A 14,161-nucleotide genomic window follows, 5' to 3' on the forward strand; every position below is an offset into this window, starting at 1 on the left:
TTACACTCAATGATTTATCGGCATTAATAAGAGATAAGTAATATATATTTATCACTTAAAAATAAGATCATTTAGAAGGTTAGATTATTAGGTTAGTTTTATAGAGGGATATTATGGGATGTTTGAAAAATTGTATTTTTGTAAATTAATATTGCAGCAGTACCTAACTAAATTACAAATTGTTGCTGCAATAATGGCCAACCGTATTATAATAAATTTACCTAAAGGGCTTTTACTCTGCTCCGTTGCCGTTGAATTGACAAACATTTAGATTTCACACGAAAATCTACTAATTATTCGAAACCAACCTACTCGTATAATTATTGTTATGTGCGTCGCTGCACCATTACGTAGACGGTCGAGATTAATAAACAGTCAAAAATTTGATTACATTCCAAATCATATATATGTATACGAAAGAACAATTCACAAATAGTCAAGTTTCGAGGTTGTTCTATTTTAAAAAGCATTCTTCCCTAAAAAGTTTGGAATATTTAAATGAAATTAGATACCTACTTATTACCTATCTGATGTGTCTTCACATATCTTATAAAAACCTCGAATGAAATTGCAGTTAATTATAATATTGTGACGATCTCGCTTTTTGTCTGAAATCATTTATATAATATACCTACTATTGATTGATACATCTATTGAATATCTCCATGGTAAAAAGTACTCATGCTAAGAACGTAAAACAATTTTCAATAGTTATTGGTTTTTATTTTGATATTTTGCTACCGGCCTCCGCAACTCAATTTTCGACTTCATAGATTTCAAACTGTACGATACGGGGTACGATATGCCACCAAAAATCAATTAAAAACACAAATAATTAGCTATATGATTTATTATACAATTAATATGCATGTCAATTAGGGTTTTAAAATTTCATGAAATTTATTTTCTTGAAATAGTTTATGAATTTTTCATGAAATATTTCATTTCCATGAAAAATAAAAATGAAATGCTTATTATATCTAAACGTTTATAGTTGTCTACTTCCAAGTGAACATTTTTAAAAGTTGGATTATTGTATGTAACAAAGAATATATGTAACACATTTACATATAATTTATAAGTTGTTTAACAAATCTATAATGTAACAAATTTAAACATTGCCTTTTAACTATGAAGTTACAAACTCATAAACCAACTCAGCGTCACATGATAAAATCATATAACATCATATAAAATAATATATTTTTCTTTATTTCTTTTCTTTTTCAACATTAAGTAATTAGCATATTAAATAGTTAATATTTGATACTTAATACTGAATAGTAAATCCTAAATAGTAATGAAAACAAGATAAAAAAAATATTAATGCTTTTTTTGTGTTAAAACAAAAACAAAATGTATCAACTGACTGATACAGTGATATGCTATGTGCATATTAAATATTAAAAATATAGCAATTTGTAAACTTTATGTTAAGAGTAATTAATAACTATTAAATTTAAAACTTTAATGTTTCATCATTGAAACTTGTAAAAATAAACCATCGTCATCAGTTCCTTGAGGTATTTCAATGTCATAATTTGTAGATATCGCAGTAATTGTTGTGCTGATCTCATTTTGACTAATAAGTGTGGACAATGGTGCATCAGTATCACAGTCTAATGTGCATTTAGGGCTTTTTTTGGATGTGTCTTTTTAAAATCTAAATAATAAAAATTTTAAAATTTTAAAACAGTTGTGAATTTGTACTTATAAAAACAACGAAACAATATTATTTTAGACATTTTATTTAGATATTTTATAAAATAATAAATTAATGATTACCTGTAAATTATGTTTAATGAACACCAGTTTAGCAGCTCTTTCATTTAGAAGTCTATTTTTTTTTTTGAACTGTGAACATCTTTATATGTAGGTACTAAAAGTACGTTCTACAACAGCTGAGGTTGCAGGCAAAGACAATATTTTTAAAGCTATTTTACCAAGTTCTGTATCATTATAAAAGTCTGTCCAGTCTCTTCTGCAGCAACCCAAAGATATTCTTTGGTTTTTGAAAATGGTCCGGGTTTGTTTTTGAAGTTTGCAAAATCAGAAACTACCTTACTTTTATCAATTTCTATATTATCCAAGTGCTTAGATAACTGATAAATAAATTCTACTGCTTCATCGTGGTCATTTGAATCAAAATATTTACCAAAGTATTTTGGGTCAAGTATGTTTGCAGCATTATGGATTTTAGATTGACAAAATTCTCTTCTTTGATCAAGAGCTTCCATAATATCAGTTTTTCACCGTGTTTTAAAATGTTATTATTTTTAAATATCTCTTCAAATGATTTTTTTTATTTCTATAAATATTATAGGTACAATCCTTAGTTGTGGTGTATCACCTTCAGTTTTTGCAATCCATTTTGCTACTGGATTCAGTAAATTATAAAAATGTTAAACTTTTTTCCAGAAATTTAAACAGCTTATAGTTTTTTTATATCTGGCTTCAGTTCTTTTTCAACAATTTCATCAACATTCATTGAGCGGATAATTTGTTTATTAACCAACAGTGATTTAAAAAAAAACCACTTCTGATCCCTAGTTACAACTGGTAAGAAAAGTGCCATAGACATAGAACTATTTGCATTTCTTTTATCTCGAAATGCTGCACTAGTTATGTGTTCCCTTTTTATATTATTGACTATATCTTTTCCATCGTTAATAATCTCTTTTAATGAATTCCTTTTAATTATATCATTGATCAGTAAATTTAGGCCATGTGCAACACATCCATACAAAGCGGTGTGAGGATACTTCTCAGTTATAAGAGTCCAAGCTTTTTTAATATGTTTAGCATTATCCGTAACAACACCAAATACTTTACGTGGACCAATATCTTCAATTACAGAAATAATATGTTCAGCTATATTTTCTCCAGTATGGTGATAAACTCCCAGTAGCTAATGACTTATAGAAAATTGGTTTAGGAGTTGTAACTGCAAAATGTATAATACTTTCATTTTGAATGTTAGACCAGCCATCACACATAAGATCAAGTGCGACCGAATCAGCAATACAAATTGTGGTATGATCTTTAACTTTACAGAACTCATCGTCTAGAAGTTTATTTGAAACCGAATGACTAGTAGGTTTCGCCTATGCTGGGAAAAGTGCTTTAAAAAATTCTATCCAATAAGAGTTATCCACTAAATTCAATGGAGCTGCTGTAGTATAAACTACATGGGCCAAAAGAACACCAATATTTTTCTTTTCATTGACATTCATTTTATCACAGTATTTAAGAATAGTACTCGTTTTATTGGAATTACCAAAAGGTACATTTGTAAATGTACTAGATACAGTACTTTGGTTAAAACTAAATGATGTAGTTGTTGTTGAACTATATAAAATGTCATCATGTTCCTTTTGATTGATAGTACTTGGTGTAGATAATAACGAGGAATTTATTGTGGGTTCTTGGTTTACTTCTAAAAGATCATCAACATCATTATCGTTTATATTTCCTTCAATACAATGATTGCCTAAAATTAAAATTAAAATATAATTTTATATAATATTTCATATATTTTATAAGAAAGAAATATAGAATATAGGTACAACTAGTACATAATATGCATGTCAAATACCTATTAATTATTATTATATTTATTTATTAAAGAGAAAAAAAAAATAATAAAAATATTCCAAATGTATAAATTTTCCTATAAATGAACCATAACTAATAAAAAATTATTTATTTATATTTTAAAGTTAAGCTTGATTCAATCATAATAGTATATTTTATAACTATCCAAATGAATAATTTGTATTTAAATATAATATGTATATAAGTAGTACTTATGTAAGTACTTTTCTAATTTAAACTAGGTACTAGTGAACATTTCTGATTTTAAAGCATGGCCATGCTCATGTTGTAATGTAAAAGTTCTTACTAAATAGCAGTTGTCTTTATATATCTCTAAAAGTGTCATAATTTAACATAAATTAACTTTAAGAGATTTTTAATCAAATTATAAAAAACTGACTACCTAGTTATAAGTGGATAAGTATAACTGTTATGAGCTTATAACTATAGTTTATGAGTTATATAGATTATTAAATTTATAAATTTACAATAAACTCACTTACCTACTTAAAGAAGAAGATTTTTCAATATATTTCTGAAGGTGTCTAAAATTCTTTTTCACATCAGAAGGACAGCTAGTGAAACTCAAAATATGTTTAAGTTGTCGCGTAGCATTTGGAAATGTTGACCAAGAACAAAAGTTACATATTTTTTTTATTCCCTTGTTTTAAATGTTCATCACGAAAACATTTGTGAATATCGTGCCTTTTTTTCCCATATTTCCTAATAAGTTAAAATAAATTGTGCTGCAATATTAGTATTTATTTAAAGTTTATGGCAATATAGGTAATAATGTGCTACCTAATAAATAATAATTATGACTTACCTACAAATTAAGTATAGCGGTATAGCTATAAATTAGGTATCTGGTGACTGGTATACAGTTATAACTTTGAACTTACAGCTAACTTGGTAACGTCCAAGAATCAATATGAAAAATGAAATGGCTCCAAAAAATATGACGAATAATAATAATTTAATAGCCATTGATAAGTGATAACCAATAATATAAAACTGTTAATACAATTAAACCATAATTTATACAGTTACAAACTTAATTTATAGTTTATAATAATTATAAGTATTTATAACCATTGACCATTAGCATATTGTAGTAATTCTTAAATCTTGGTTGATAAGTGAAAAATTATAACCATGGTTGTAATATATACCGTGATTATAACTGATAAGTTGTTTATTCTCAATCAGGGACTAAGATATTATAATGGGCTGGAAACGACTTGGTTGCCGTTGGTCGGGGTACGGCCACGAAAAGGTGTCACTTAGCTGATAAGAATATTGATCTTGAAGTTTTCAGCGCTACCGGTGGTTTTATTTGACTTCACAATTTGTATCTTAGTACGTGTTTTTTACTGAAGGCGCTGTAAATTCTAGGAACACATTTCGACCCCCAGCACTTTGCCTCTTGTACATATATTCGTGGCCGTGATAAGCTGCTCGTTACCAGTCCATTATATCTTAGTCCGTGTTCTCAATGTTTTCAGTGTGTAATCAATATATTATTTCTAATCATTTATAACCGAACACGTTCAAAAGAAAAAAAAAATTATGATTTCATTGAAATATTTCAAGAAGAGTGATATTTTTAATTTTGAAATATTTCAAATTCAGAACCCTAATGACCATAAATCCTTTTGAAAACCTTCATATACATACCACATACATAAATTATGTTACCCACATAAATAAAATCTTATCAATCTTAATAATAATTTAGGTAGGTATTTGGCATTATAATATGGACCCTATTCAGATTTTATGAAAAACTGTTCCTGTTCCATGGCCGTAATACTCTAAAGTTCATCTTGAGTTCTCATATCGTTACGATTTTATGTCCGGTTATTCAATTTTAGAAAATAATTAAAAAAAAAAAACCTAAATGAGCTTTATTTTTAAATTCTAAAGAAACTCGATTTAAAAATAATAAATACTATACTATAGATGTATATTTTGTCATTACAATATAATATGAACTATTGATTCAGATTTTACGAAAAACTGTTACCCCAACGACCGCAGTAAATTAAAATTTGTCTTAATTCTATTGACGATTAATATTGATTCGATTGTATATCGAATAAGGAATACGTCACACGAGAAAATTGTAAGTAATTATGAAAAAAAAATCTGAATTAAATTCTCAAGAATTTTGGTTCAGAGAAATAAAATAAAGTATTAAAATGTATTATTAATTTTTTTTAAATATATCATTTTAATTTTGATCGAATGAATGGACAATTTCAGAAATAAATAATAATTTCTATTAGTCAGTCAAATTAAACAAAAATAATAAAAGAGAAAATTAAAATTATTTTTAAGTTGGATCGTCTTGAAATATTTCTCTAGTCGTTTGCCGAAATATAACATTAAAGAACGTGTCATGATATCTATCTTCAGTAGGTGGCTTATAATATTATTAGTATATTATATTTTTTTTATTTGAGTTGGACAAATGTCTGATTAAGATAATATCAGATTAAATGTAACGTTCCTTGTTAATTTCAGTTGGAACAAATGAGCCTTAAACGAGTCATTATTAGTAGATATAATATTTTCAGTGATTATGAATACGAATGTATTGTGTAGGTAAATGGTTTGTTATTACTCGACTTACAAGTAATATTATAATATTATATTTAAAAAATAGCTTTTACCCACATGTTTTAAAGTGTAATGTTTACGAGTGTATTTTTTTTTTTAATTTCTTAAACAATATTATCATTTATGAAAAAAAATAGCTAAAACGTGAAATAAACTAAATACAATAATTACAATAAAACGGTTATAATTATTATTTTATTCATTTGTAGGTAGGTACACTTTACACAAACACGCACATTTAAATTTCTTACACGACATTGTCTGGTTATACATTATATTATTATTTTAATAGAATACGCGTGTTATGAACTGCGTTTTAGCGTTTACCTTTGATTGCCATGCCAAGAATTTTTTTATATTTATCATTAATCTGAACGCTTTTTTTTTTTACCGTTTTTTATGAGGTAGTTTTAAAAATAATGTTTTCTTTGTGACAAAAAAAATAAATATATGTTTCATTAAAATATTATAAACATCTTACAATTTTATTTTTACAAATGTTATGTATATTTTGTTCGTGTAATCTATTTAATATTACCTAATAAGGTATAATATTTTTGATAGGAAGATTATGATTTTTTTTTATAGCGTTTCCGCTATTTATTTTTGAACTGTGATGTTATATATATAGGCTACATCTACATGACATGGTCTTGTTTGCCATTTTACAACGGACATTGGGCGTGTGTCGTGCATACTATTATATTTAAATTAAAACAAATACATTTGACAAAATATCTAAGACATTTTTAATATTAAAATATAACAATAATAACTGTTTATACAATTTAAAAAAAACTGATATAAATTATTTAAAACCTAATTTAATTTTTAAAATTGGCGTAGGCACATCAAATTCATCTATAAATGTATTTATCGATAGCAATTATTTGTTATATTATTAGTTATACTCTTATACAGTTCTACCTATCATAATTATTAACTATAGATATAGATATAAAACAGATTGCTAAGTAAATTTGTTTGTATTTGTAAATAATAACATGCTCTTGAAAAATATGCTTCATTCCTATGTTGGTTGAATACTTACTGTTATTGACGAATACGAGTATATAATACATAATCTTTTAATTGAATTTTGAGATATATTCTTTTATCCAGTTTTGAAATTGTTTTAAGATCACATTTTAAAGTTTGAAAAATAATATTTTAGCAACTGCTAGTCCGATTAATCAAAAAATGGGCTTGCATAAAAACAAAATTGTGATCTGTTATTTCAAAAATGTACTATGAATTTATTCAAAACCTATATTTGTTTACAAGCATATCAAAGTAAAATACTCAATAATTATTTATGTTTACTTTGAAATGAGTGATTTGACATAGAATCTGTCAACAAATAGTTAAATAATCTTTTTCAACTTTACTTTCAATAGTAGTTGTACCAAAAAAAATGCAATTAATATTATTTCAGTAGGTATAAATTAATTTGTATTTTGGAATTTATAGGACCTTAACTTAATACTATGTGCTTGCATTATTTATACCAATACCAATTCTATAAAAATGACTAATTAAAATAATAATTAAGGGTCATTCATTGGGTTGCATACCTACTTGTTTAATTATTATATTGTGTTTAATTTTAGGCATACTACTTAATACACTTATTTGTTGTTAGCTATATAAAATCGACGCAATATTATTATAAAATTGATTATTATTTATTTATCATATAATTTATTATTATTATACATTAGTATCGTACAACCATACAATTTTATCGTACCGGTGCACACACTATTTTTGAATATAGAACTTTGTCGAACAATGGTCTGTATAACAAGACGTCAAGACAGAACCTTCTGAATGCAATCGATTGTAAACGAATACATAAAATAAAAAAAAATTATAAGTGTTTAAACGTCGTCGCCGTCGTCTCGGTGATTCAATTATTGCTATATTATCATAACACTTGGGTGTTCCGTTATTTGTTCCGCTCTGAGATTTGGCATCCATCTAACCATTGACGTTATGATAATGGCTGGTTTCATGCGTAATACCAATAGGAAAGTTTTTATCTACTTCACTGTGGTGGTCGTCGTCTTTTTTTTTTATTCCCATTACACGAATATTAAATTTTATACGTTTCAGAAATGTTTAACGAGCGATGAAAACATCAACGGACATTAAAAAGTTGCTCTGACATCGTTGTAACTATCCATCGAGACCAACAACTTTCATTTGGAATTGGTGTACATATAATTATATTATGTATTGGCGGTATTATGTAATCATTCTGTTCAGATCGATTACAAATAGCGACAATATTATTAGAATACGGATAGACTTACAAAATAAAATTGTTGGTATTTAAAACTATAGTATTGATTAGAATTTTATCCGTTTTATTCCACATGATTTGTGCAGTATTTTACTTTGAAGTGAAAGACAATATTAAAACCAGGGCTTGAAACCGAAAATATTTTTTTCTGTTTCGATTTCAGTTTCGGTTGTTGCTATTTATTTTTTCTTATTTCTTTTTTTGTTTTGAATACCAGTTTTTTTTTTTCCTAAATGAATTTTGATTTTTTTCGATTTTGTTTTCAGTTTTAGTTTTTAACGATTTTAACCGGTATTTAAAATATGTATTCAATATCGGTTTCAATCCCTGATTATAACCTATATATTATTTTATTATAAGAGTTATGGATCATAATATAATATGTTCATAGATTGGAGTTGGGTTAAACTGTTGGAAAGTCGAACTAAGTTTTAAATAAACCAAACTGAACTCAACTCAAGTAAAAAAGTTCAAAATTCTATAATAAATCTGGACTCTAAAAAGAATCGAACACGTTAAGAGGACGCTACCCAGTACCCATACATTTGTTGTCTCCGTCTTACACCCGCACGACATAGCAAATTATCGTTCATTAGTTTCATTAGTGTGCTGTTAGTTTTGATACTACAGTGAATTGGCCTATTATAAAACTTTTATGTAAAAACATTATATGTGCTTGAGCGTCACAAATTTTTCAAAATTTTCATTTTCAAGCAAGATATGGGTATGTGAAATATCAAACATTAAAAATGCTCATATCTGGCTTGAAAATTAAAATATCGAATAAAAGCCATCGATTAAGCACAGATAATGTTATTATTTAAAAAATTGATAATAAGTCAAATCACTCTAATATAAAAACTAACAGCACACTATTGAAACTAGTGAACGAAAATTTGCTATATCGTACGTGTGCAAGTGAGACAAAAAATGTTTTCGGTGTTTTTACTATTTCCAAATAATAAAAACTAAGTACCTATAAATACGTTATACGCTATTTTTCGAAATGAAATTATTGAAAACCTCGATAAATCCTTCTGGCAAAATTTAATTCAAAAATAGTAAAACTACACCTATGTCTCAATCACCTGCAAATTAAAAGCTTAGTATGACTTCTTGTATAGTTTTTGGTACAAATGAAGCACTATCAATCACCCGCAGTGTTATTTTTGTTTTTACGAAAGCAACTCTAATTGGATGTGAATTGGTGGTATATCAATAATTATCTCCAGCAACAGCACCAAATTAAAAGCCACTATTGTATCTTTTTGTAAAGCTTTTGGTATAAACGATTAAATTACTGGTACAAACGAAGCACAACCGATCGGTTGGTGTTTTTTATTTTCTGTTTTTACAAAAGCTCGAAGTGATGGGGGGGGGGGGGGAGGGGAGGGACATGAAGCCCAGCAAACGTCCGTGCCGCACGGTTCATTAAGCACGCGCGCTTGCGTTGCCGAATATAAATTATCATTATTATTTTTATCGTCTCCGCGGTCGTCGTTATCGTTATGATTATAAAAATATAAATTTTACACGCCCGGTCGTATATTCATTCGGACGTAAAAAATAAAAGATCCTCTCCGCCTCTTTCTCACTCCGCCCGTCTCTCGCACGCTCTCACTCTCGCTCTCTCGGCCGATGCGACATCGTTTTAAAATTAGACCACTTTCGCCGGGGCACACTTCATATTATTATTATAATATGTCTTGGATAGGTGTGCGTGTGCGATGCGATATACGCAATTATCCCTATTAATATGTCGACCGCGACCCCCTCTCCCGTTTTCCCCTTTTTTCCTCGTCGTTTTTTGCGCCGAAAAAAAATAATAGTAATAGTAATAATAAATTTAAATTAATATCCCGACGCTGCCGCCGCCGCCGTTGCTGCAGTCGCCATTGGCTTTTGGCCCGCCGAATTCCCGGCGTGACCCTCCTTTTGATGTGCCCGCCGACCCTTCGAGATAAGGCGATAATCCGGCCCAGATATCAGTCGCACCGCGGACACGCTTTTACACGCTTCGCAGACTTCCGTCACCGTCGTACCGTCCCTGTACCGCGCGGTCCAACTACATTGTACCACATTATATCGCGTACCGTCGTCGCGTCACCACGTTAACAACATGGTGTACCTGTTCCACTTCGAACTCCCCGTGGACCGTGGAGGAGGCCACGTGGACGTCCCTGGCCACCGCTTACTGGCCGTACCTCAAGAGCCTGACCGTCAGCGAAGTGGATGCGTGCGCCGCGTCTGTGATGCACCTATCCCGGGCCTACGATGCCGTGGGGGCCGCGGCTTGAGCCGTCCGGGGGTAGTGATGAGGGTGGCGGCGCAGGGTCCGAGACCGTTTGTAATGGCGCCGACGACGGCCATTCCGAAATCTCCTTTTTGACGTTTTACTACGTCAACACCAAAAAAGGTATAATCGCGTGCGGCAGTTTTGCGCCCTTCGTCGGTTCGTTTGATTGTTTGTTAATTTGTTTGTTTGTGTGACGCACACATGTGACTGTCGACATGGAAAACTTTCGTTCGGTAGTTCCAATTTTGTGTCGTTAGTTTATCTATTAGCTTATCAAATTATTAAACTTAAGGATATCTGTTTTTTAACGTCTTTAGCTGTGTAATTTTCATTTTAAAGCGAAAGGATTCGATCATTCATAAATTTTGATAATTCAAATTCACGCTAAAATTAAAATATCGCAAAGAAATGGACTTACAATTACAGTTAATGTAATAATCTAATGGACAACGCTTTCCATATCGCCCAAAAAAACGCAAAGTGAATCGTGAATAAATTAGGTACTACAATTTGATTCTTTCTTTCGCCAACCACAATATTAATATCGCAGCCCCCTAGGACCATGTAAATCGTATCAATCAATAATCAATAATAATGAAGGAACCTACTTTTGAAATATCAATAATAATTAGCCACTAATATAGGTAATATTAATTTTATCGTAACATATATTTTTATTAGGCCGTTGAAACTCACAGTACTTTATTTCTTTCTGTATCCTCCATAATCAACCATACATATAATACGTCCATAGCATTGTGTCATCAATATTTCAATCGTCAATAATCAATAATTTTAATCACGTACAATGTACATGTCCCCAACCTCACTGACTTAACTTTACGCAATGTTTTTTTTTTTTGAACAATTTTATTAATAGGTAGGCCTAACTCCATTCCTACGAAAACATTTCGCCAGCAAAATAAGATTTTCTACGGTTGGGCCTGGAGCAAACACTCGTTTTTCCACCTCCACCCATGGCTAATAATAGGGTTTCAAAATATTATATTAATCGGTGAACCTCACTGAAAAAATGTATTATTATTAGCTACTATATAAACGATTTTCGGCTGTACCATACTTTGTCTTTTTCTCTGTCTGTCTGTCTGTCTTCGCTCTCTCACTGTCTCTCTCTCTATTCCTCTGAGCGCTGTCTATGAGTTTATAGGTGTACGTACGTTCTTCTTACCTCTAAGTTTGACGATTCGCTCTGATATCAAAACTAACGCTGTACGTTTTTTTTGTAAGACGGAGACGACACACGCGGGCGTGGCACGTCCCCTATCTCAGATGCAGTCGACGACGTTTGGCCATCTGCCGGTTGTGCAGATCGCGAAACGCGCGCGCGACGAAACCATCAATCGTTGGGCGATTATGATGGTGGCGATGAATACAATATAATATAATGTTATTTTAATGGCGGCGATGAGATGATCTCGTGATATTCCCTGAATCACGTCCGTTTTCGTATGAACCGATAATAATTCACTGAGACGGGATCCGACGGCACACGAAGAAACTTTGGCCAGACACTATTTTATCAAAAAGGTCGTCACAAGACTGAGTGAAATAATCGATGCACCTGGTGATAATGATGATGCACTAACGCCAATAATAATGATAATAATCATCGAGTTAACGAAAACGTCGTCAGTTTTCAAAGTTGTACAGCACATCATGTGTGTTTTAAGTATACTCAAGACACACATATACTCAATATACAACGCTTCACTTTCCTTGGCCGTCTAATTAATATAATTTTTTGAATCGTTACGATTATTTACACTTTGTTATAGCACTATAAAAATTATTACATCTACAGAACCGCGTAAATCATATTATTTCGGTCTTCGATTTCCGACTTTTGAATATCATATTTTGTCAGTTCAATGTGCATATTATTTTCATATTCCAAGCTCAATTTTCTTCTTGATTTTTTCTTTATTTTCGGTATCCGAGTATTACAGAGAGAGAGCTTTTGCTGTATAATTGTTTTAAATATTTTTTTTCGAAATTGGAAGTTCTATAAAAGTTTCATTATAATATGTTTTATTGTATAGCAAATCATCTATGAAAATTATCAAATGGTTGAAGTGGTTTATTGTTGTTAAAGATAGTTCTTGAAATTTATCTTAAGATTTATATACACAATCACGGGTAACTAAGAAACGATTAAAATAGAAATAGACATAACCAATAATATAGCGTCGCTCAAAATTATTTCTAAATTCAAAAGGGATTTGATTTCCAGTTTTTAGAAACAATAATAATATAATAATAGAAAAATAACAAATAACCAATAAAATTTCCTAATATGCGTATGCCCTATCTTAAAAAAAAAAAAAAATACCTAATAATATTTATTAATAATATTGGCGTTTTTATTTCAGCATTTTATTTTTGTTATTGGTCAATTCCAATGTTCAAAAACATATTTCCAAAAACAAATTTTTTTTTTTAACATGTTTCTATTATTGTTTATTAGAAATTATTATTTGAAATAAGTTATTTATAGTAAATATATCATAATGAATTATGTTTATGGTCCAGTTAAATATAACAATCAACCGATGTATAACGATTTATTTTCACTTAACTATTTGAATTCATTATTCACCAACAAATTAATAACTGAACAATATCCAAAAAAATCTAAACAAGTTCCTGGCGTAACCTCAAAATCACACGTTTGTATATTCAATACAATAATAATAGAAACATAATAGATTTTTTTTCTCATAGGTATATAATATAATATATATATATCTTTTCCTCTTGTTGGGTTACGTATAGATACTGTCGTTTATTAAGCACTTGGAAATTTTAGTACCTACAACATATTCATGTATGCAGATAATGTGACAGTATATACTGTTTAGTGTGTCTTGAGCTCTCAACCTGGTCATTGGAAACGTTTTTTTTAGCCATTCCTTAGGTGTCCAATGTTGCCGTGCCCAACGTAAATGCGTCCGATGCGTCGAAAAACAAAACGGTTTGTATCCGACGCATCGGACGCAATCGGAACAGCGTGGTCAGATTAGAAATCGTTTGCATTCGCCGAAATTACGTTGGACACCGCGTTATCAACAGACATCGTTTCCCATCAGTCTACAGATGTCGGCCAATATCGTCGACTTTGGCTATATTATAATTTTTTAGTTCAGTATCGATAAATCAAATCTCGAGGAGATTAAAAATAAATTTTACTTATGTATTTTTCGTGTTATATAAGTACCTCAATCACAACTTAAAATACTTCAAGAAGCAAGAAAAATAATTCGATTTATCGGGGATTTCAAGTTATTGTGGTTCTTGTTATCAAACCTCGAGTGTAATAATTAAAT

General features: G+C 29.9%; 1 protein-coding gene across 5 annotated transcripts in view; it reads left to right on the top strand.

The window, feature by feature from the left end:
- Window positions 1–14,161, top strand: part of LOC132933927 (filamin-A) — a 146,010-nt gene that overhangs the window by 107,100 nt on the left and 24,749 nt on the right. Inside the window, exon 1 of one of the 5 annotated variants that reach the window (XM_061000208.1) lies at window positions 10,494–10,937. The exons of the other annotated variants lie outside the window; for them this stretch is intronic. Within the exon in view, the coding sequence (XP_060856191.1) occupies window positions 10,796–10,937 (142 nt within the window). The 5' untranslated portion in view covers window positions 10,494–10,795. Of the gene's footprint in view, window positions 1–10,493; window positions 10,938–14,161 lie in introns of those variants that run through there. 5 annotated transcript variants of the gene reach the window in all.

This window comes from Metopolophium dirhodum, chromosome 1 (genome assembly GCF_019925205.1).
Source record: "Metopolophium dirhodum isolate CAU chromosome 1, ASM1992520v1, whole genome shotgun sequence".
Taxonomy (NCBI): domain Eukaryota; kingdom Metazoa; phylum Arthropoda; class Insecta; order Hemiptera; family Aphididae; genus Metopolophium; species Metopolophium dirhodum.